The sequence below is a fragment of the Dendrobates tinctorius genome, unplaced genomic scaffold, assembly GCF_039654945.1.
Source record: "Dendrobates tinctorius isolate UK_male_01 unplaced genomic scaffold, ASM3965494v1 ptg000137l, whole genome shotgun sequence".
In the NCBI taxonomy this organism is placed as follows: domain Eukaryota; kingdom Metazoa; phylum Chordata; class Amphibia; order Anura; family Dendrobatidae; genus Dendrobates; species Dendrobates tinctorius.
Genome location: NW_027361805.1, coordinates 2,208,198 through 2,234,085, shown reverse-complemented (window position 1 = coordinate 2,234,085; position 25,888 = coordinate 2,208,198). Strand labels below are relative to the sequence as shown.

The 25,888-nt window shown below is 46.4% G+C and overlaps 1 protein-coding gene across 1 annotated transcript; it reads right to left on the bottom strand.

Annotated features, from left to right (window-relative positions):
* Positions 1–1,918: 1,918 nt before the first annotated feature.
* Positions 1,919–23,603, bottom strand: LOC141048604 (uncharacterized; the record flags this gene model as incomplete). Its single annotated transcript, XM_073544360.1, has 4 exons — positions 1,919–9,915; positions 22,273–22,381; positions 22,459–22,517; positions 23,522–23,603. Coding segments are annotated over 4 exons (1,614 nt in total), but the record flags the coding sequence as incomplete, so codon positions are not given.
* Between the last annotated feature and the right edge of the window lie 2,285 nt (positions 23,604–25,888).

Here is a 25,888-nt window from a genome sequence, read left to right as displayed (position 1 = left end):
GTGCACCAGCTCGAGGATTACATGAATCAGTTGAATCAGAATTCCATCAATGTACGCCTGACATATAATTATAGTGATACGAGGGTTGACTTCTTGGATATTTCCTTGGAGGTCGACCCCACCCGCCGTGTGCGGACGGACGTTTATAGGAAACCTACGGCGGTAAATTCTCTGACTCATGCTGAAACTGCACACCATCCTTCCACAATATGGACCGTCCCAGTCGGACAGTTCCTCAGGGCAAAGCGCATCTGCTCCTCGGATGCCCTTTTTGAAGCTCAAGCTTGCGACCTGAAACAACGTTTCAGGGTCCAAGGATACAGTGGCAGGAGTATCAAGAAGGGGTATGATCGAGCAAGGAAGACTCCCCGCAGTACTCTTCTTTATACCAACAGGAATCGTGGTAACACTGGGGCAGAGGGACCTGTTCGATTTATAACCACGTACAACCATGAATGGTTTAATATGCGTCAAATCCTGATAAAACATTGGGAAATCCTGAAAACAGAACCCTCCCTGGGTGCTATCCCTTCAATGACATCTAGACGTTCTAAAAACTTGTGCGATTTGCTAGTCAAAAGTCATTACGTTCCTCCTATTACAAGACCCTTTGGTTCTCATGGCCCTATTCCTGGCTTTGTTCCTTGTGGTCATTGCCTTGCATGTGCTAATGTCCAACACAGTACTAATTTTGTTTCTGCGGATGGCTCACGGACTTTTGAGATTCGCCAGCGTATATCCTGTGGCAGCAGTAATGTAATTTATTATGCTACTTGTGGCTGCCCCAGGATATACGTTGGTTTGACTACTAGAGAACTTTAGATACGTGTCCGCGAACATGTACGTGACATTGCCGCTTCAAGGACCACCCCGGACCCTTCTGATTTAAAAACTATCCTGCGTCACTTCAGGGCCCATCATAACTGTGATGCCGCCCGGGACCCTTAAGATTCGCGGAATTGATATTCTCCGTCTGGGGATTAGAGGTGGGAATAATAAAAAGATCCTTGCTCTGATGGAAGCGAGGTGGATAGTTAGGCTCGATTCTATGACTCCTAAGGGTCTCAACGAATATCTGAGTTTCTCCTCCTTCCTTTGATTTATACCTCTTGCTCTCTTTCTTAAGGGAGTTCTGTTTAACGATGTCCTTAATTTTAATTTTATTTTGCTTAAACTTTCTAGTGACCTACGATACCTGCACCTGGACCTCTTATTTCTTATGTGGCTAGCTTCGTCTGTCATCTTTGATGGATCTACGTGATATTCTGGGACCCATCTTATGCACTTTAATTGAGGATATGTCTTTTATGGACTTGTGCAATTTTTGCAAATCTTGTAACTTTTGCTTTAATTGTTACTTTTTTCTTTTCCCATTTGGCTGTTATTTGTGCTATTTTGTATTGTTGCCTATGTGATGTTAAAATGTAATGTGCTATATTATGCATAATATGAATGTTTTTGGATGTCATTTTATAGTGAGCCACAATTACAGACTCAGCCATTTGGGTTATCACTATATTCTTCGGTCATATATATACTGTCCTAACCAAACGCCACATTTGTATGTTATCTACTGTCTCCAGTGGGCGGTGTGCGCATCGGCCGTATTGTGCCCCATCTCCCCTTGCTGCGGCGCGTCTCCATGCCTCTGACACATTGCTGGGCATTTCCCTGCCCATATATGCGCCTGGAGACAAGAAGCCCTCGCCGCTGAGGGCCTGGCGCTCACACGGCGCATGCGCCGATTCATGGCCTCCCATTTCTTGGTGCACTAATTTGGTTACTTCTTGTATGTAATGGCTTTTAATGGATTTGTCGAATAAAGAGATTTATACTATTTTTACAAGTTCTTTGTCACCTCTCGCTCCTTGTTCTCTTGGTTCTCTTATATTATGCATGGTAAAAAATGGATTGCTAATTGTGTTTTTTTTTTTTTTTTTTTTTTTAGTGAAAGATGTGAAACAGAGGTGGCAGTCGGTGAGGGATCGGTTTCACAAATATATATCCAGCTGCCAGAAAAGTGGCTCTTCTCCAAGGAGGCACACTTTTCCATTCTATGAGGAGCATCAGTTTCTAGTAACAAGCAGGACATTGCAAAGGTAAGTATTTCCCCCCCAAAAAATTAAATTGGTAATTATATCTATCCTCTGTTTCCATGCGACGTAGCACAATTGGCTGCGTATTGAACACTGCGTACGATTTTCGGAAATCCCGCAGCCACTATGCGTACAAAGATTGAGGTGCTAGACCTGCGTCCCCGGATATGTCGCTCGTCTTTTGACACCACAGTATGTCTATTTATTTTGCGTTGGCGCTCTAGATAACTAGAACACTGTATTGATGGCATGAAAACATGTGTTATGAGAATGCGAACCAAAAGTGGGCAGCGATTTTGCAGAGCAGGGTTTTTGCTGCGTCCAAACATACCCTAATAATAATTCTTTTCTTTTTTTCCCACAGCACTCATGGGAACATTTGTCCTCCTGCTGAGGAAGAGTCCAAAGATGGAACAGGTTCCTCTGGAGCTGGTGACAGCTGTTCGCCATCTGTAGCAACCGCTTCTGCTGGTGCCACATCTTCAGCAGCTGCTTGCTCATCTGCTTCTGCAGCTGCTGGAGCATTTGGCTACGCAGAAGTGGTTGCTACAGAAAGCTGCCTATCCGGTAACAGATGAGCCGAGCAAGAAAAAAACAAAACAAAAAAAAAAAAAAAATGATAAAAGCGTCAAAGCCGCAAATGAGACTGAGTTGAGAAAAAAAAAAAAAAAAATCAATCAACTCAGAGGATCATTTCGACTTTCGCATTAACAATTGCTAGTTAAGGTTTGCTCCCCTGACACTGGATAGGCAGTCTATTTTTATGAGCATGGCGCAGATGGCTCTTACAGCTTTGAAGGACCCTGCTCCAATTCCTCTGTACCAAAATATCTTGATGGGGCTTTTCGGACTCTTCTGTCCAATACCACCCCAACAACAACGAGCACCGGAATTACGATCCCTAACACCCTCCAGCTGCTATTCGCAGCAATCGGACTCAGGAACCTCACCAACTGCCACCTTCCATTCGGAGCCATCATCCTCATACGGATATTGACCACAGTATGAATACTTAAATTAATGTGATGGATTTTAAGACTTTTCTACCACCCGGATTGGAGGTTGCCAACACCACCACCAGGCCCGCTTCACCACAAATAGAAATCAAAATTTTTTGGTAGCCAGCAAAATTTTTTGTGATTTATTACAAAATATCTAATTTTTGGCCCATAATTTATGTTTCAATATTTAAAAAATGACAATGTTTGTCATTATTTGTTTATTGTTAATAAAAGAAATTTATATTTACAACTTTAGTGTCATGGGTATATGAGCGCAGGACTATGGAATGGAGGATATGTGTGATGGCATATGGGCAAGGGACTATGGAATGGAGGATGTGTGTGATGGTATATGGGCAAGGGACAATGTGATGGAGGATATGTGTGATGGGATATGGGCAAGGGACTATGTGATGGAGGAGAAGTGTGATGGTATATGGGCAAGGGACTATGTGATGGAGAAGTGTGATGGTATATGGGCAAGGGACTATGTGATGGGGGATATGTGTGATGGTATATGGGAATTGGACTGTGTGACGGTGAAAAATCATGATCATTTGTTTGAAAAAACACAGTAAATAGAAAACAACACATGAAATGAACAATGCAAATTTTTTATTACATAAAAATACAGATTTTTAAAATTTTTGGATAAAAAAAAAAAAAAAAATATTGCTCGAGGGGTCTTTCTTTGAGTTGTTCCATCTTCTTCCATCCTTGACTGCTGTTCAGGCTGCACACCAGCACAGGAGTTTTGCCAGTGCATGGCACCTTCAGGAAATAGTCTGTAAAGGTTTCTCTCATACACACACCAGAGTTGGATGGCCTTCCCAGACCAACGTTGCGCACTGGATTAAGTTGTACCTGCTGGTACTCCACATCTACCTCTGAACTGTACTCACAAGCATAGTTATGGAGTACACAGCATGCCTTAATCACAGCGTCAATGGTGTCTGTATCCAACTGGATGGGTGTATGAAAGATCCCCCACTGACTAGTCATGATCCCGAAGGTGCATTCCACATATCTGCATGCACGACTCAGCCTATAGTTAAAAATCCTCCGCTGAGCATTCAGTCCCCTTTGTGGGTATGGGCGCAGCAGGGTTGTCATTAAGGGAAACGCCTCATCCGATACCATTGCAAAGGGCACTGGATGTGTGGAACCCGGCAAAGGTCTTGGGGCTGGGAGCGTTCCGCAATCTCAAAGCATTTGCTGCCCACTGTGATGTTCGCAACACCCGAGAGTCCCCAGTACTGCCATAGGTACCAACATCAATGGCAACAAATTTTTAGTGTGCATCAGCCACCGCCATCAGACCACAGAAAAATACTTCTTATAATTAAAGAAGGATGATCCTGATCGTGGTGGCTGCTGAACCCTTACATGCTTACCATCAACTGCACCTATGCAGTTTCGAAATTGGCCACGGACTGAAAGCCTGCTGTGACCTGCAGCCAAGTCACCACTGTTGGGGAAGGCATCACGACAGAAGTTGCAGCCTGCCAGATCACGTTACATGTGCACCTCACAATTTGAGAGATGGTGGATTTACCAACTCTAAATTGGAGGTGTAGGGATGTATAGCTCTCTCCTGTGGCCAGAAATCTGAAAAGAAAAAAGAAAAGATCATTAGAAATGTCACACAAAAATGTAAGGGAATCTGTCAGCATTTATGACCGCTATAAGATGCGGCCACCTCCTGGTCTTATCTGAAGCATTCTATTATGCTGTCGCTCACACCCCGGTCCGACAACAAAGCTCAAAATTAAAAAAATTGGACACAACTGCGTGAGGCGGTCATGTGAGATGGGAGTTGTAGGTCTGTGTCCGGCCACTTAAATCTTTTCTGACCGCCGCCCTCCTGTTCGATGCAACGCTCTACTGCTCAGCCGTACTTATCTAGCCTGTTGAGGGCAGAACAAATTCCTGCTGTGAGCAAGCACCAGGAAAGGTCTGATGCCCTGCACATGCACACCTATGGACTTTGGTCTATCCTTGTCAGGACACAAAAGTAAGCATGCGCACTAGAGCAATGAAGTAAGCTGGAGAGTGGTATTGAATTAACCGTGGTGGAATGCTGTAGAGTGTAGATAAGCCCTGAAAGGCAGTGGTGGCATCTTATAGCAGCAACAAATGCTGAAACGTTCTAGGCGTGTTTTACACATCCGGATATGTCCAGTACCGTAAAACACTGTACCAAAGATATCCATGTCAATGTGTCTGTGTGTGGGCGGCACATATGTGGCAACCGTATGCCGCCCATGTGCTGCATCATTCCCACACAGATGGGTAGCAGTGAAAAGGCGGTACAGTAAGCGCAGTTACACGGTGGCAGGTGCTGAAGACAAATCCCATTCTTTCCTGATTGCGCTGAAATCCGGTAGAGCAGGGGTGAATGAAGCCAGCATCTTCATCACCTGCCGCCAGGGAACAGCGCTTCCTGTAGCGCTTGTTCACCAGTGCAATGCGTGTCACACAGAGGACATCAATGTGTGTTCTCCATGTGTACGACAATTTCTGGACCGTGCAACTGGTCCAAATCTGACATGTCGTGTTTTGCCCACAGATAACATGGCCCACGAAAACACGCTGACATGTGCATAGACCCATTAATTTGAGTGGGTCTACGTGTGTCAGTGTCTCCGGGACATGTGAAAACTTTCATCACATGTACCGGACACACTGACGTGTGAAAGAGGCCTAATGACATACAAACACAAAGTTATTTACTTACCGCAAGGTGATGCACAGCCTTTCCTCAGCAGTGTTGGCCTTCCTCAAGGTCAGATGTGGTGACAGAATTTCCAGCAGTCTGTCAAATGCCGGATGGTTAGTCTGCAGAAGGACACGAATTTGTCTGGAAATCTGAAAATTATACATGAAAAAAATGGTTAATTATATTTTTTCATAGACATTTTAAGGTGGCTAATATATTTAGAAATTTGGTAACTTACCTCCTCAAATCTGTGTAGAGCACATAAAAATGCCCCTTCACCCACATTTTGCGTGCTCGTCTTCTTCTCTGTTGCTGCACCTAAAATTAAAATATTGTTTAGTACACAACACAGTGAAAAACCAAAGATATGTCAATATATTTTGACATCTACTTTAGCTTACCTGCTCTCTGTGGCGATTGAAGATTTTCAGCAGGAACCCCAGCATCATGATTTTGTATGGCCTGTGGAGCCGTAGCTGTGCGATCTGCTGGGCCCTCTGCTGCTCATTCAACCGTCCACTCATCATTGTGTTTTGTTTGCAAAATGGAGAATGGAAGAAGGGGCTGAACAAGGAAATTACATTTTTTTTTCCCTCAGTCAAGTTTGTCAAACTTTATATGTCTATTGCTGTAAAAAACGCAGACAAATCCGCAGGAAAAAACCGCACCTGCGTTTTCTGCCAAGAGCTGCGGATTTTGTGCAGAAAAATCCGCAGGCAAATTCGCACTGCGTGCACATACCCTTATAGTTCTGGGCAGCCCGCCTGATAATACAAGGGTGTCATTAATAGGCTGCAATCCCTCCATAATCTGATAAGTGTGGGGGTGGCTGTTTTTATCAGTAGTTTGTACCTGTGCTGCCCTTGCCTTTATTAGTGGAGGCCTGATGCATCCTGCTAAATGTGAATTTGACATCAGACAGGGTTTTGGGAAGGTCGTATCTTATGGCTTGTGTTTTTTTGAATTTTTCTCTGTTAGCTACCATTTTCAGACATGATATTTTTTGATCACTTTCGATTCCGATTTTTGGGAGGCAGAATGAACAAAAACCGGCAATTCAGGATTTTTTTAATCTTTTTTTTTTTTGGGGGGGGGGGGTTTATGTCATTCCGCATGTGGTAAAATTGATAAGGAGGTTTTATTCTTCGGGTCAGTACTATTACAGTAGTACCTCATTTCTATAGTATTTTTTTTTATGGCACTTTACACAATAAAAACTATTTTGTAGAAAAAAAATTATTTTTGCATCGCTTTATTCTGAGAGCTATAACTTTTTTTTTATTTTTTTACTGATGGAGCTGTATGGCTGCTAGTTCTTTGTGGGACAAGATGATGGTTTCAACAGTACCAGGTTTATTTATATCCATCTTTTTGATTGTGTGTGTGTGTGTGATGATAAAACATTGTTTTTCTTTTTCTTTATGGTGTTCACTAAAGGGGTTAACTAGTGGGACAGTTTAATAGGTCGGGTCGTTCCAGAGGCGGCAATACCAAATATGTGTACTTTTATTGTTTAGATTTGTTTTTTTTCATACAAATATTTATGGGTACAATATTTTTTTTATATATTTTTACATTTAATTTTTTTTTTTAACTATTTCTTTGCTTTTTTACCTTTTTTTTCCTTTGTCCCACTATGGGACTATCATTTTTTGTAGGTTCATTGTTTGTATATCATGGGAATGCAGCAGCATCCCTATGCTATGCAAACTGTCAGCACTGCACTGACAGAGTAATTTGCTGATCATGTGGCTCTCCGATCCAAAGACAGGGGGTTGTCTACCCTCTGCCTACTCCCGAAATGCTGAAATTGCGTTCGATCGCAGCATTTAGGAGGTTAAAGTGCTGGGAGCCGTGCGGGACCGCTCCTGGCACTCAGTGCCGGGTGTCAGCTGTCAGAATCAGCTGATATCTGGCGGCAAACTCGCACGCACAGCCTGCGTAAGCGCACAATCGCCTGGACATAATTCGTCGTGCGTCAATAAGTACCAGGACACAGGGAAGTATTATGGGCCACGTTGGAAAAGGATTAAAAGAAAAAAAATAAATTGAAAGTTTGTGTCATACTGGGTGAGGGTGCAGCTAGTTGCACAACAACGGCAAGAGGGTGAGGAATGCCCAAACACTAGGAAAGGGGGGGGGGGGGGAGGTGGAGGTCACTAGGCAGATCTGATAACACCTTGACTCCACTAACGTCCCTAAATAGGTTCCGCACCTATCGCCGAGCAGGTGCACAATCCCTGAGTTGCCCCTAGCGATAAACCCTGGATAGGGTGGCGGGATGGGATGTATGTTAGTCAGCTCCCACTACAACTAAAGACAAAATGGGTAAACAAACAAAGGAATACACTTAGCTTCCGAAGACACAAGAGCGATCACACCAATAACCCTCCAAGAGAACTTCAAGAAGACACAAGTCGACCACTAGCACTTCCAGCCTGGACAGAGGGAAATAGAGATATCACCAGAGCCTTATTGAAAAGACTAAAAGGTATTTAAACATCCAGCAAGGGTGTGTCGGTCAGCATCAGAAGGTAGAGGTCACCGCTAGGTCCTAGAGGGAGAAGGATATCACTCCACAACAGAGATTCAAAGACCAAGAAGGTGCTTGCAGAGCCAAGTGCATTGACCTTCTACAGTTGGATCCAGAACGACTGTCACACCTGACACACCCGTGACAGTTTGATTAAAAAGTAAACTCAGACAGCGTTCAGCCTATTATATGGTATCAGCCACTAACTTGTGTGGAGAACCTGATGTCTGAGCAGATTTGATTTCTGAGTGAAAGACTTGCCACAATCAGGACATGAATAGGGCTTCTCCCCTGAGTGAACTCTCTGATGTGCAAGGAAACTAGCTTTCAGTCGAAAACTTTTGCTGCAATCTAAACACTTGTAAGGTTTTTCGCCAGTATGTATAGTGAGATGGTGGAGGAGATTAGTTTTTTGGTTAAAACATTTGCCACAATCATGACATGAAAATGGCTTCTCGCCAGTATGAATAATCTCATGCTTCATGAGCTCTGATTTGTACATAAAGGACTTCCTACACTGAGAACAATGAAAGGATTCCGCTCGTGCAGGAGTCTTGTGCTTTGTAGCACTGTTTGGCTTTTCGCAATCAATGCTTTCTGAACATGTATGAGATATTAGGGGTTCATCGGCAGACTGTGCATTAATACCTGGTTCTTGGCACTCTGGACAAGACATGGGCTCCTCTGCTTCTTCACAGTTTGCTGCCTGTGTAAATTGTTTCCCACAATCTGTACATGAGAACACTTTTTCACAGGAGTGAACCTTCTGATGCATGACAAGTCCTGACCTCTGAGTGAAAGACTTCCAACACTTAGAACATGTAAACGGCTTTTCTCCTGTGTGGATCCTTTGGTGCTCAACAAGAACTGACTTACGGGAAAAACATTTTTTGCACTCAGAACAAGGATAAGGCTTTTCACCTTTGTGGATCTTCTCATGTATGTTTAGTTTAGATTTGTTGGTAAAACATTTTCCACACTCAGAACACGAGAACAAACTATTGTCCATCTCCAGTTGCACAGCATCTGGCTTCTCTTTACTGTGCTCCCGGCAAATCAAACAGGAAATCTTTTCTCCACGTGTGTGACTATTTAGCTTCTCTGTAAAACCTTTCCCACATTGAGAACAAATAAAGAACTCCTCCTTTGTATGGACGCGCTGGTGCACAGCAAAGCTGGACTTCTGAGTAAACCGTCTACCACAATCAGTACAAGAAAATGGCTTTTCCCCTGTATGTATCCTCTGATGCTCCTCAAGGATTGATTTGCGTGTGAAGCATTTGCCACATTCTGAACATGGAAAGGGCTTTTCTCCTGTGTGACTTCTCTGATGCCTAATAAGTGCAGCATGCTGGGTAAAACACTTATCACACTCAGTGCAGGAAAACATTTTACCACCAACATATACTGTGGTAATGTCCGAGCTATCAATATCACATTCATCTTGATCAGAGAGATCCGTGCCCTGAAGGACTGAATACTGCATGAAGTCATCATCCTCTATCTTACAGTTCAAAGTGACAGAATCCTGGCTGTCTGAGGAGCTCTGGCTTTCCTCCTGATGTTCTGTTGGGAATACAAGATATATTTGTAGAGACAGAACTATAGAGAGCGCACACAACACAATAAGGCGATATAATCTAAGGCTGCTTTTACACTTATGTTTTTGTGGGCCAATTTTGCTCCCCCAATAGATTTCTATGGGGCCGCAAAATCAGCCTGCAAAAATTCCACGGTGCGCAGTGTGCCGTACAGCCGTGAGGGCCGTATTTGCGGCCGTGATAAAAGATCGAGCCTGCTCGATCTTTTACACGGTGTACGGACATGGCCCCCCATTGTAAATCAATGGGGCTGCCAAAACAAACAGAAGTTTGATTTTGCGGCGCACTGCGTCTTCTGGTTTTGCGGAACACCGTTTTTTTTTCCCAATACTATTTCAATAGTATTGGGAAAAAAACGGCGATTCGTAAGCTTTTTTGCGGCCCGTAAAAACTGCGGCGATACGGCCCGCAAAAACAGGCCGCAAAAACAGCGGTAAGTGTAAAAGTAGCCTAATAAGGAGGCAATGAAAGCCAAGAGTAAGTGCTCATCTGAGTGAGTTGTGTAAGGCACAACTCCTGTAAAAATGTGATATCAGCTGCTTCTGCCCTGTAGCTGGGAAATTAAATCCTCAAGGATATATTTGGCAAAAAGTATCCTTATTTCGGCAGCAAAGCCCAATACCGCACATTATCCATTCTGGTCAAGATATTGTGGTGTGACGGGTGGCCGCGTGGTTAATGGGAGGTATATGTCACATGGATGGATGCTCCCTGCGATGCAACCCGGAGTATTTTGTCTACAGTGTACATGAGCACTAAAGATGTCATTTAGTGCACTTTGTCCGGGTTGCGGGTAGCTATGAGAGATGGGAGGGTCTGGCTACCCATATTGCCTCACCTTTGGGTGAGGGTGTGGACTGTACCCAGTTTTGCCTGAAGATGTGTGTATGTTCAGGACCTGTGGTGAGGCCCTGACCATGTGACCAGCTCATGTGATCCATACCTCACCTATGGGTGTGGTTACAGGGCTATGTAATTGAGGTGTTTAGCACATGTGAGTGAGTGTGAGAGAGTCTGTCAGTGTGGACAGACTTCCCTGTGTCCAGGTGGGACACTACAGAGTGGTCTGTGTTCTAAAGAAGGAGAAGCCTTCCTGTGTCTGCGGCTGCAGATAGAGCTCTGCTATGGACATTGCCCTGGCCTGTGTATGCCCAGGACCTGAGGGAACCAAGCCCAGCTAAGGACTGTTTTTGTGTTGCTGTAAGAATGTTTGCCTTTTGTTACTGGTTCAATGGTTTATGGAGAAAATAAACCGAATGGACTCGTTTTAACCCTGCGTGTGCCAGTGTTTACCTCCAAGACCTGCAAAGTGAGCAACGGACGAGGTCTACAAGTTCGGTTGCTAGGGGTAACGGTCCAAGAAGCACATGTGGCAGTACTGGCAACTCTGAGTCAGGAGAGCGTACGGTCTGACAACCGTGTAATGCTGCTGGGGTCAGAAAGACTTACTTGTGGGATACCTCTGAGGAGAATAGGTGTCCGGGAACCTGTGTGGCTGTCACCAACAGGTAACAGACAGGGGGGGGCGTGGCCTGAGGGAGATGTGAGTGGACGCGTGCTGAAGGAGCTCCCGCTCGATATAGGACAGTTTCATAGATTGCAGCCACTATTTAGCTGTCAAATTCACATTCCTTGTAGAGGGTGCTGACCCTGACCGCAAGCTCTGTAAGTCAGGAGTGCACGAACAAATGGCAGGGAGGAAAGGAGGCAGAAGGCCGGCTGGGGAGTCGGAGAAGAAAGCACAAGATGGCGCCGGCGGGGAGGACGTAATGATGGCGGGCCCGGAGGATGGGGGAATCCCCAAGAAGTTAGATGTCGCATCTAAGCTGCGGAGGTTCGCCAGGCTGGAGGAAGATACGCAGAGCCCGGCACATGCAGGTGGAGGTCAGCCTGCGGAGGAGCCAGAGGAATCTGGTGTGGAGGAGGGTGAGTAGAGTGACTGCAGGAGCCGGGAGGAAGAGCAAGGAACCATGAGGTGAGATAGTGGAGGTGAGCTGGAGAAATGTAAGCGGCAAATGGGGGGGGATGGTGATCCCAGAGGAGCCCACATTAAAAGACTTGTTCAGGCTGGCACTGCACTCTCACACTACTATTACTGATGTGGCAGCACAGCTGGGGGTCCTGCAGGCCAGTATGTCTAAGTTACAACACTCTATGCAAGTCACTAAGGAGAGGATGGGGGAAGCTGAGAAACGTATTAGCACTGTGGAAGATACTATCGCAAAATATGACAAGCAATATCAGCTGTGCAGGCAAAGACTGATGACCTAGAGAACAGGTCAAGACAACAATGTGCGGATCATTGGGGTGCCGGAAAAAAACGAAGGCTCTGCGCCCACCGAGTTCTTTGAACAGTGGCTGTTAAACACTATTGGCCAGAATAACCTGTCCCGTTTATACGCCGTGGAAAGAGCTCACCGCGTTCCCCCTTCCCCCTGGTCGTCCCCCAAGACAGGTGCTTGTCAAGGTTCTGCATTATCGGGACAGTGATGCTATTCTTCGCTTTTCCAAGAATCATCCGGACCTGAAAATCAACGGCTCCAGGATTTCCATTTACCCGGTCTTGTCTATGGAGGTTCAAATGCAAAGGACCAAATTCGTTGACATTAAGAAGAGGTTGAGAGTTCTGGGTGTGCCGTACGCAGTGCTATATCCGGCTAAACTAAGAGTGGTAGATGAGGACATTGTCCATTTCTTCCCGGATGCAAAGGAGGCCCTCAACTGGCTGGACAGCAATGAGACGCGTCTCCGCAAGGCGAATTCTAAGGACTCCGCTGGCTGACTAAGCTGACTTGTCCTTTAATCGGGACGGGATCCTACATATATCCGCTCTTCCTTCCTGTATACCTTTTTCTCAGGAGGAGGACCCTCCCTCTCTTTGGGAAATAATCTTGCTGTGCTTTGGAGGGGGAGGGAGAAATTTTCCTACCTCTTTCTATTTTTCTAGTTCACATGTTCTAGACATGTTGAAGGTATTTAACAGAAAGTTAATGTGAATGTTTTATGGTTAACTGTTGAGAATTGTTTGGCTGCAATCACTAGTCATATGCTACTCCCAGAGGTTGGGGAGTAAAGCGGGCTTGCTTCGGTGAAATGGATACTCTGAATCGGATAAAGTACGCCCTCTCCTCCGTGACACCTGGAGGAGATGGAAAGCTTGAGTTGGGTGAAGTTTGGGGGGGGGGGGGGGGGGGGGGGAAGAATGTTAAATTATTGTCTATGTCACACAGGTTTGAGTGGAGACAGCCTTACTAATTCACAATTGTGGAAATGGATGGTACGGTATTTGGGGCTGCAGGGTAATAGCGGACAAAATAAAGATAAGTTGGAACGTTAGGGGGTTGGCGTCCGGAATAAAAAGACAGGCAATGTTTACGTTCTTGCTCGATGCCAAACCTGCAGTCATATGCTTGCAAGAAACCCACTTGAAAGAGAGTAGAACGCATCTTCTTAAAAAAGGGTGGCTGCAGGCGGGGTATCATGCAACATATTCCTCATACTCACGGGGGTTAGTGTTCTTGTTCGCACAGGTATGCCTTTTGAACAGTGTAAAGTGATTATAGACCCGCTGGGATGGTTCGTATGCTTGCTATGTAAATTGTCTGGTATATTGATGTTACTGATCTCGATATATATCCCTCCGCCGTATTGTGGGAAATTGCTGTACAAGGTCATGGAGGTAGTGGGCGATTTCCCGGGGATTCCCTTTCTGATAATTGGCGACTTCAACAATGTTCCTGATGCCCATTGGGACAGAGGTGGTCGGGAGGCGCAGAGACCGGGTGGTAATTGCACACCCTTTGGGGCGGTTCTGAAGGAGACTGCACTAATAGACATATGGAGAATCCATTACCTCGGAACCTATAAATACTCCTGCTTTTCGTCCGCCTCTGCCTCGCTGTCCAGGATTGTTCTGGCTCTGGGGAATGGCCCGATGTTAAGTCTAGTGGGTGAGGTAACTTATTTGGCTAGAACTCTGTCGGATCACTCGCCTATGTGTGTGGTGCTTCAGGGACAGGGCTCTGAATTTTCCAGGAGACCCCTGTGGAGGCTAAATCCGTTCTGGCTTCAGCTGATTGATCTGGACGGCCATGTGGGGGCTGACCTGACGGAGTTCTTTAAAATTAATGTGGGCTCGGCCTCGGTATTAATGGTATGGGAAACCATGAAGGCCTACTTTAGAGGGCTGTGCATTAAAGACATATCGCTAGTTAAGACCGAGACGGGCAGGAGAGACCAGGAATTGATTAGGTCATTAGAGGGAGCAAAGGCGGCACTAATTGAGGAGCAAACCCCTGAGGCCCGGGACCGTTTGAGATCAGCGCAGAGAGTGGTTTGTAATATGACTATGAAAACTGCCGAGAGGAAGAGGCTGTTCTGCACAATGAAGTTTTTCGAGGAGGGAGAGAGCGGGTCACCTTCTGTCCAGGGTGATGGCCCAAAGGGAATCGGCGTATATTGCTAAATTAAAGGGGAAAGACGGATATGAGCATACAGGCAGTAGGGCCATACTGGAGGTGATAGGATTTTACTCCAATCTGTACCAGTCACGTGTGCAGCCATCGGTGGAGGAAATTGATAACTTTTTAGTGAGGGTGCAGCTTCCACGACTCTCACTAGCGGAGCAGAGGCTTCTTGAGGAGCCCTTTGATATGGAGGAACTTGGAGGCAGCTCTGGCCTCTGTACCTAGTGACAGGGCCCCGGGGGGGAGGGGGACTGGGAACGGTATCCCAGGGGAAGTCTACAAAAAAAAAAAAAAAAAAAAAAAAATACAAGGAGGTGGTGCTTCCCAAGTTGATGGAGGTTTACTCTGCGGGTTTGGCCGGGGGGGGGGGAGCTGCCTCGTTCCATGCGAGAGGCGATAATTGTTGTCCTACCAAAGCAGGGAGTAGATTTGACGGACCCAGCCTCAAATCGTCCGATCTCTTTGTTGACCACTGACATTAAGTTATTGGCCAAAATACTGGCGGACCAACTTAACAAGGTCATCGAATCCCTAATTCACCAAGACCAGTCAGGGTTTATGCCCAATAAATCCACAGCTATAAGTCTCCGGCGATTATACTTAAACATGCAGGCAAGGGCGGATAATGTGGGACAGAGGGTAATAGTTTCCCTAGATGCCGCTAAGGCGTTCGACAGTGTGGAGTGGAGGTATTTGTGGGCGGTAATGAGAACCATGGGATTTGGTGATCAGTTTGTGAGTTGGATGCGTTTGCTATATACATCCCCTAGTGCTAAAATACGGGTTAATGGTTTGCTGTCTGAGAGTTTCTCCTTATATAGGGGAACGAGGCAGGGGTGTCCCCTGTCCCCCCTGCTGTTTGCGATTGCGGTAGAGCCGTTAGCGGCAAAGATTCGGGGTACTACGGATATCCGGGGATTCCAATATGGCTGCCACGTAGAGAAAGGGGCATTATACGCGAATGATGTGCTGCTGTTTCTGGCTGACCCGAGCGACTCCCTGAGTTCGGCTATGGCAGTTATTGGTAAATTCGGCTCTATTTCTGGACTGACTATCAACTGGGATAAATTCGTGTTGCTTCCCCTGGACTCGGCTGCTCCCCTGGCGCTAGACCCTGGGACCCCTTTGAGGGTGGTTAGGGAGTTTAAATATTTGGGCATTGAGGTCTCTGCTAAATTGGAGGAATATGAACGGCTTAATCTTACCCCCCTTAATAAGTTTCAACAAAAAATTGGAGCATGGAAGAAACTATTCCTGTCTGTGGCAGGTAGAGCAAATTAAAAATGATCCTCATGCCCCAGCTCCTATATATACACACACTTCATAATACGCCTGTCTGGTTGGCGCAAAGTAAATTCTACCGGATTGATTCTCTTTTCCGGGACTTGATCTGGATGGGTAGTAGGGCACGTATTAAACTTGAACATCTACAGAGGTCAAAAGAGGAGGGGGGGGCCTGGCAATCTCAAACCCGTGGGTTTATTATGTGTCATCCCAATGTAAGCATATGGTGGGGTGGGGGGAGCCAACTCAATCTACATCGGCCGGGAAGGTCCTTGATTTTTATAGTGGGCAGAGGTCCGCTGCTGGCTAGTCTAGAGGCTGGTAGGTTCCGGGTGAACCCTAAAAGGCTCCCGACGATCGCTATGGTGGACAAGATTTGGCGAAGAGTTAGACAATGGAGGGGCATTACGGAGTTCATGCGCTTTGTCGGTTTGATTTGATCCGAGACTGGGGGAGTTAATACGTCTGAGGGGATTTGCTCAATGGAGAAGGGTCGGGATATGGTTTGTGTCACAGCTGTTGGTTGACGGCATGCTTAAGACTTTTGACGAGATCAGGAGGGAGTTCCCTATTAGTCACTCTCTCTTCTTTCAATATCTAGCATAACAAGAGAAACTGGAGTACGCGGTGATAGAAGAAAGATACTTTTTTGTATAAAAATATAAATGTTTATTAAACATGCAAAATATATAAATAAATATACATAATAGAATAGTGCACCAAGGAGCATACAAGCAAAGCACAAGGGCCACCCCTCTGGCAAAGCAACCCTATTATAAGCAAATACTCAGGTCAAATGACCAAAGAAAAAAATGAAAAAAATGGGTAAAGGAGGCAAGTCAGGAGGTTCCTAACATGGACCGTAATACCACCACAATATATCCCGAACAGCCAGGTTAAATAAATAATGGTGCCGCTTACCAGGATCTGAGAGGCCAGAGAGGGAGCCCCAAGTGCCTAATGTCCACCCCCGACGCGCGTTTCGCTGGCTCTGAAGCCTGCTTCCTCAAGGAAGCTTTGCTTGTATGCTCCTTGGTGCACTATTCTATTATGTATATTTATTTATATATTTTGCATGTTTAATAAACATTTATATTTTTATACAAAAAAGTATCTTTCTTGCTATCACCGCGTACTCCAGTTTCTCTTGTTATGCTATAATTCATTGGAGTTGGTGTATTTATTTGCTGGGAGGCTCACCAGGTGGTGATGTCATCCCGTGCATTTTTATGCACACTGATTTTGTTTCTATTCTTTCAATATCTGCAGCTGCGGCATGCAGTCGATCGACAGCTTAAAACAACAAGAATAGTGGTGCAATCAGATGTGATGGTGAATCTTATAGGGTCTCTGAGGGGCACTAGGGGTTTCATCTCCCTCGTATATAGGGGTTTTTTGGATTCATTCCTAGTAAGGCACCTGACTAAGTCCAGAGAAAAACGGGAGGAGGATGTGAGACCAATCTCGGATTCTTAGTGGGAGAGCGTATTACAATTCATCCCCAAGGTCTCTATGAGCGAAGCCAGGAGAGTCTCACAACTCTACCTAATACATAGGGTATACAGGACCCCGGTCTGGATGACGAGGGCAGGCCTGAGGGGAGATCCTTGCTGCCCGCATTGCTCTGAGGATGGGGCATATCTCCTATATATGATGTGGTCCTGCCCTACAGAACTTTTGGGTACAAACACTTAATTTGACTCAGGAGGTAATGGGAGTGGATCTTATAAGGAACCCGCTGACGTGTGTATTGGTATGCATGTAGGATATTGCAGTTGATGAGTGGGGGAAGCTGACCATAGCCAGAATCCTATATGCTGCCAGAAAGCTCATTGCGGCCCACTGGTTAGATGACAAACCGCCAGTTAGACAGGAACTGATTAATAAGGTTAACTTTATTATTTTGATGGAACAGAACATATATGCGAAAAGAGGTCAACACATGCAGTTTGAGAATGTGTGGGGTGGCTGGAGCGCCCAGGCTTGGCTTCGGAGGCTCTTATGAGAGAAAGAATGCGTCTACCTATGCGCCCTTGACCGTCTGTGTTGGTACTTTAAACAGGGATCTTAAGTGGCTGTCTCAAAAAAAAATTCAAAATGTGACATGCTGTGTGATAAGTGCAATGATTTAAAGGGATGGGGTTAGGGTGGATGGGGGGGGGGGGGGGGGGGATTTAGGATGTAAGTACAGTTATATCGCCTGTCAGGTTGAACATGGTTTATATTATATGCTAAAGTTAAATGTATTGTCAGAGTTTCATGCTGACAACTTTTAAATAAAAATCATCTGATTTAAAAAAAAAAACAAAACAAAACACAGGTAACAGACAGGAGTCTGGTATGCTGACCGGGGTCAGGGAAAGACTATGAGAAGTTGCTATAGGGTGCCTCTATGGATAAGAGGTACCCGGGAACCTCTATGGATAAGAGGTACCCGGGAACCTGTGTTGTCGACACCAGCAGGTAACGGACAGGAGTCCGTGTTGTACTGACCGGGGTCAGTGAGAAACTGTGTGTGTTTTCTTTTCCTTTTTTCTCTGTAAGACCTGAAGGTGATTGCTGTGGCTCAGAGGGGTCACGAAGGTTTTTGCAAGACAGCTTGCGGTGGCTCGGCGGGGCCACGAAGGTGACAAGCGTCTGGTTGTAACTCGGAGGGGTTACGAAGCTTACGGTGGATTGGCAGGTCCACGAAGTCTGTGGTAGCGGGAGCTGCAGTTGCGGCAAGAGGTTCTGCAGCAGAAGGAGCTGCAGTGGCAGCGGCATCCGGAGGTGCCAGTGGTTTGTGACTGCAACAGGAGCAGTGGCCATGCCAGTAGGAGCTGGTGGTGTATCATAGGAGGACAGTGTGAACCAGGTCACACAAACTCTTAAAGGGCCAGTACAAGCCCAGAAAGTCCTAAGTGTACTGTGGCACTGTTGGGGCAGATAGACTGCTGTGTACAGGCCTCTAGAAGGAACATGGGGAAATCCCGAAAGGGAGCGGTGACCCAAACAGGGGTGGTGGCCCAAAAGGGGTGGAGTCCCAGAGGGAGGTGGAGTTCCAAAGGGGGAAACTGGCCCAAAAAGGGGTGGAGCTTTCAAAAGGGGCAGCACTGGTTACCTCAGTGGACATGTCTGGGGAGCAGCGGTGTTTGTGTCTTGACTTTTTTTTTTTTTTTTTTTTTTTGAGTGCGGAAGATTCTTTCCGGATAACGACAGGCCGCAGGTGTGTACCGTGATGCTACATTGGGAAGGAGTCTCTGGACGGCTGTCCTGACTGACAGGAACTCCTCTCGTTTTCTGTCTGACCGAGAAAAAGGTCAAGGTTCGCTGCAAACATGGGGTCACTGTGGACTATACTGTGGACAGAGTAATGATTGAGGGGTCCAAAAGCGTTGAGTGCCAAGGTGGCAGTATACCTCCAAGCTTAGTGTATCCCTTTGAGAGGGGCCGGGACTTGTTTGACGATGAATGGGAAGTTGATGAAGTGTGGGGTGGCTCAAAGGAGGAGGTAGCACCACCTAAGATCGATAGTCCAAACGTGTGACCGTGGGAAACGGGGTACCTCCAGGAAAGGGGTCCGACACCTGTGTGAGTGGGGACTTGCTGTTCCAGGATGCCAGGGTGAGTGGGGGTGACTCCAATTCAGACTGACTCAAACACAAGGGAAAGATTGTGTAGTAAGGAGGTCACTTTAGCTCTGACACATCCCAGCACAGCGGGAGTTGGTGAGGGGCTGGAATTAAAACAGACCTGTAGTAGACCCACAGAGACCATTGAGGCGGATGCAGGAACAGGTGGAGCTCTGAAGAGGCAGAGAACGGGTGGGCAAGAGAGCCCATCTGAAAATCTGATTAAAGAACTGATGGTGCGACACGTTTTGGCCAAAAGAGAGCAGGACCATGAGATAGAGCTGTTTAAAGAGACTGTAAAAGAGCATGTTGAACGAGAAAGGGGCCTAAGACAAGCAGCTGAGCACAGAGTGGACGAGCTGGAGAAGGAAGTCTCTGAGCTCAGAGGTCACCTGTCAGCGTGTCAAACTATGAACAAAGCTATAGTGAAAGATATGGAGGTTCTCAGAGAGGCCCAAGAGAAGTGTCAGCAGGAGCTTCTCCGGAGAGAGGATGAGCGTCGCTGCCTGGCAGAGGAGCGAGAAAAAGTTCTTAAAGAGCTGATGTTAGCAAAGGAGACAAATGCCCAGCTCCCGAAATCCTCGGATGACCGGGAAATCGAACTGTCGTGCTCTCCCAATGAAGGAGAATGAACTGGAGAGGCTGACCAAAAAAAGGGGCCTCCACGGAGGAAGAAATCCAGCTAGGGAAGTGCCACGCAGATGGCCATACAAGGGATGCCGATGTCTTGGAAAACTGCGCTGACGCTCAGGACGAGGAGGTCCAACAGTATGTCCAAGAAGGGGAGACTTCGCTTTTCAAGTGTATAATAGAGGTACCCGAAGACATGCAAGAAGCGTGTGCCATTGAGGATGTAAATGAGGCCTTTAGGAATTCTATAGAAGCATGTAGTGTGAACTGGGGACCAGAGACGAAGCAGTTGGTCATACTGTCAACTAAGGAAGTCACAAGGAAGCGGGTGGCTATCCTGAGGGATATGAATCTACAATGCCTCCGCACAAAGCAGATGATCCTGTTGAAGAATAAGGAGGCCGCTCGATGTCTAGAGCAAGCGAGGAAAGTTCAAAGTCAGCGGGGCATTGCAGAAGACATCATTCAAGTGCCCAAAGGTCTGGTGAGGAAAGTCATCGGAAGGTTTGGGAAAGTGATGCAGGAGATGGTGAACAGGTCCGGCGTGATGAGAGTGAGGATTCCGGCTGATGACGAAGCCTAGGACATGGGTGAAGATGGGAGGGTTGCATTCCTCTTTGTCAGGTCCATGGAGAGCCTTGGGAATATCCGGATGCTCCTGGAGTATCGCGAGTCATACCTGAAAGAAGTAGAGCAGCTAAGACTTGAACGGGAGCAGATAACAGAGAGCTGCAGGAAATGGAAAGAAGATGGCCGACACCTTCAACTCGCGGTATAGAAAGGCGAAGAGGTTCGCTTAAGACTTGAAGTACTCAAGCTGGAGGTAACAGAGTACATAGAGAAAAATGGAAGGGCTGCTCTCGGGACCATATAGACCATAGGAGAAATGGCCAGCAGAGAGATGACAGTAGGTGGCCTGATGGAAGAGGAAGTAGTGATGCCTCAGTTAGCTCAGGGCTGAGTGACCTAGGGGGGAGACCCTGTAGTCTTCCGTGGTGACAAAGAGTCAGTCCAGACAAGAGGTATGGGGGCAAGGGAGTCGCAACACCATACTGACCTCCGGGGATGCGGGTGGTCTGACATGGGCCCATCTTTATCAGAGAAAGAGACAGAGTCGGATAATGGCCGCCTACTGAAGGGTTCAGTAGCAGGGCCTGACTTTGATAGACGATTTGACTGGCAGAGACGACCAAGAAGGATCTCTGGTCGAGTAATAGAAAGTGCCAAGCCCCACGGCTTTAGGCGGAGGGGGGAATATGTAGTGTGACGGGTGGTCGCGTGGTTAATGGGAGGTATATGTCACATGGATGGATGCAACCTGGAGCATTTTGTCTATAGTGTACATGAGCACTAAAGATGTCATTTAGTGCACTGGGTCCGGGTAGCTATGAGAGATGGGAGGGTCTGGCTACCCATATTGCCTCACCTTTGGGTGAGGGTGCAGACTGTACCCCGTTTTGCCTGAAGATATGTGTATGTTCAGGACCTGTGGTGAGGCCCTGACCATGTGACCAGCTCATGTGATCCATACCTCACCTATGGGTGTGGTTACAGGGCTATGTAATTGAGATGTTTAGCACATGTGTGTGAGTCTGTCAGAGTGTGGACAGACTTCCATGTGTCCAGGTGGGACACTACAGAGTGGTCTGTGTTCTAAAGAAGAAGCCTTCCTGTGTCTGCGGCTGCAGATAGAGCTCTACTATGGACATTGCCCTGGCCTATGTGTGCCCAGGACCTGAGGGAACCAAGCCCAGCTAAGGACTGTTTTTGTGTTGCTGTAAGACTGTTTGCCTTTTGTTCCTGCTTCAATTGTTTATGGAGAAAGTAAACCGAATGGACTCGTTTTAACCCTGCGTGTGCCAGTGTTGACCTCCAAGACCTGCAGAGTGAGTAACCTCCGTCCACAGACAGTGTGGAACGTGACAATATATATAGCCAAAATATGGAGAACTTGAAAATTTGCTATGGCTACATGACTCAGATTCACCATAGTGCAGCAACAGACTATGTTAATGCATCTCCCTGGTGTCTAAAGGACCCTCTGCTATATTAACTACGTGACCATATTTTATTTAAGCTAATATACTGTAAAAGCAAGCTTCATTACCATAAATATGTTGGCATATCACTAGGATATGCAACCATTTTGTCTGCCAGGAACCCCTATATCCCTGCAATCACGATTTTTTCATGTACAGTGGTGCCCTTAGCCACACGCAAAAAAAAAAAAAAAAAAAAAAAAAAGTAAATCACTTGAAGGTTTTTTTCAGATCCGAGATATCATGCAATAACATTAAAATATTGGAATTTTTTTTCAAGGTTGTTACTCACCTGTATTCCTATATGTAGTTCCTTCATCTTTTCTGGTCACAGGAATTTCATCTTCTTCCTCTTTAATTTCATCTTTAACAATGATTTGCAAATCCTGAAGACTGTCATCCTAATTTTGAATGACAAAAGTCATTGGTACCTGCAGTATATAATATTTGTAGTATACAATTGTTCAATTTCATCTACCTGATCGTCTGTAAAATCTTGGGAAGAAAGGGGACTAGAACATCCTTCTGGAGAACCATCTGTAAGAAACATACAATAATGTAGCTTCCAATATCAGCTTTATGTTTGCTACAGATCTATTTATATTCTCCATCTAACAAGAACATTGAACCAAGGCCATAGGAGCACAGAAATGTTGCTGTGGCCAACTAATATGTTAGGAAATTGCTCGTTTTCCCCCTTTCTTTTGTCATAGCACTAAGAAACACTTTATCTTATGTAATCTGTCTCTATATTGGATTTTAGGGCGGGCAATAACTTTCTGATCATAAATGAGATATATGCTTGCTATGGCCTCATTTATTTGTAGATCATCTATATAAGGAGCAACACCACTGTGGTAAATTCTTGCCATGCTGTTTGGTATTAAGAGTCTTTTACCCTTATGGACAATATAAAAAGTTGAAGGCCAAAGCTAACTGTATGGGCAGAAATGATTATTAATATATTGTTCAGCCCCCATACAATTTGAATATTAGCGACAGCATATCATATCATTGCAGGTAGGTAATAGGGCCTTTAATGACTGAGCCGGAAAACATTAGACTTTTATAGACAACGCTAATAGATTTCATAATTTGGTCTGATAAGACCGATTGCCCAAAAAGTTAAGGCATACTTGTCAACTCTCTCAAAACATTAGTGAGGCTCAAGGAAAAAGAAGAAACTACTCGTACAAGGACTTCTAAAAGAGTTCACAAATGTACAAAGTGCAAGCCAAAGTCTCACTCCCAAAAAAAAAAACATTGCTTTGGGAAGGTTTATGTCTAATGCTAGAATTCTGCATCATCAAACGTAGCCTAGTGTCCAAATGCACATTAGGAGTATTAGTGGGGGCTAAGAGAGAGTTAATAAGGTTAGTAGGAAAGAGAACACTGAGATGACTTTCTCAATCTTGGATTTACACAAAGACTTGACTTAACAATGGTCTCACACCACTGTGGCTTCAAAAAGTTGAACATCTTTGTGCACTTTATTCTTGACCAGTGATTATTAGACCCAACAATACTGTTCTCTCCTTTACCATCAATGATCTCCTCATACCCAGTGATGTGACAGGCTGGTGTTTCTCCATTGTAACGTTCTTCTAAAGATCCTTCTTTACTTCAGATTACAATCCACTCTTCCGTTCAAAAAGAGAGCGCAAAGCAGTAACATTAATGTAGAATTTAGAATACAAAATACATATGTAACGGAGATCTGATTATAGAGGAGCATATGACCAAAGATGTATCAAATCGTGAAAGTGAACTAATCTATAGGCTGTTGTCCTCCTGGCTCCCTACTTTAGGAGGATTCTTACCCTACTAGGTGTCCTGAAAACTTAGTAGACGATGTATTGGAATAGATCTCCTCTTTCCTGAAGTGCAAGTACTGTATTGTAGTAGTGAAGACAAAATGGAAGTGGAGATAGAACTGGTGATTCCAAGTCTGTTTTTGCTCCAGTCAGCCTGCACAACTAGTATGCTGCTTCCCCCAGGACTCTGGTCCATCTGTTGTCAATTGGAGCAGCAGGTCAACCCACAGTCATAGTTCTAAGGTGTTCTGGCCCTCAAAATGTCCCTTGTTGCGCATAGTTATGTTACTCATAGAAAATCTATTTTGTGAATCTGATTTTGCTTTTACCTAAATATGGGGATTGCTAAAAGGAGTTGTCCACTACCTTGACAACCCCTTTTTAAGTAACCCTTTCTTATAAAATAAAAATACCATCTGCTCACCTCATAACAGGCGTTGCTCCAGTGATGTCAGTTCTCGTGACATTGTTATATCATGTGCGTCCTGTGGCCAATCAGTGGCCACTATTGAGCTGCTGCGTTCTCTCTTCTTCCGTTTGTCAGAGAGTCGTCTGAAGGTGTGCAGCAGCTTAATAGCGTCTGCTGATTGGCTGGCAGAGCTCAAGTGTCATAACAATGTCATGGGAGCCCCGGGGCAGACACAGCAGAACAGGTTTTTATTTTACAATGGGGGCTACTTCATTTAAAAAAATATGGTGGTCCTAAAAGTGCACAGAATAGGCACCAAAGCCTTCTTAGCAACATGTTGCCCAAATCCGAGAGTACACATGAGTGGCATCTCACTGCACCATACCAGTTCGAGTCCAGACAGACACTGAGGGGGACGCCTCCTGTACCTCAGTCACTAGACAGCACAGCAGAGCACACACAGGACACTGAGGGGGACGCCTCCTGTACCTCAGTCACTAGACGGCACAGCAGAGCACACACAGGACACTAAGGTGAACGCCTCCTGTACCTCGGTCACTAGACGGCACACACAGGACACTGAGGGGGACGCATTCTGTACCTCGGCCGCTAGACGGCACAGCAGAGCACACACAGGACACTGAGGGGGACGCCTCCTGTACCTCGGCCACTAGACGGCACAGCAGAGCACACACAGGACACTGAGGGGGACGCCTCCTGTACCTCGGTCACTAGACGGCACACACAGGACACTGAGGGGGACGCCTCCTGTACCTCAGTCACTAGACGGCACAGCAGAGCACACACAGGACACTGAGGGGGACGCCTCCTGTACCTCGGCCACTAGACGGCACAGCAGAGCACACACAGGACACTGAGGTGAACGCCTCCTGTACCTCGGTCACTAGACGGCACAGCAGAGCACACACACAGGACACTGAGGGGGGACGCCTCCTGTACCTCGGTCACTACACGGCACAGCAGAGCACACACAGGACACTGAGGTGAACACCTCCTGTACCTCGGTCACTACACGGCACAGCAGAGCACACACAGGACACTGAGGGGGACGCCTCCTGTACCTCAGTCACTAGACGGCACAGCAGAGCACACACAGGACACTGAGGTGAACGCCTCCTGTACCTCGGTCACTAGACGGCACACACAGGACACTGAGGGGGACGCCTCCTGTACCTCGGCCACTAGACGGCACAGCAGAGCACACACAGGACACTGAGGTGAACGCCTCCTGTACCTCGGTCACTAGACGGCACAGCAGAGCACACACACAGGACACTGAGGGGGGACGCCTCCTGTACCTCGGTCACTACACGGCACAGCAGAGCACACACAGGACACTGAGGGGGACGCCTCCTGTACCTCAGTCACTAGACGGCACAGCAGAGCACACACAGGACACTGAGGTGAACGCCTCCTGTACCTCGGTCACTAGACGGCACACACAGGACACTGAGGGGGACGCCTCCTGTACCTCGGCCACTAGACGGCACAGCAGAGCACACACAGGACACTGAGGTGAACGCCTCCTGTACCTCGGTCACTAGACGGCACAGCAGAGCACACACACAGGACACTGAGGGGGGACGCCTCCTGTACCTCGGTCACTACACGGCACAGCAGAGCACACACAGGACACTGAGGTGAACGCCTCCTGTACCTCGGTC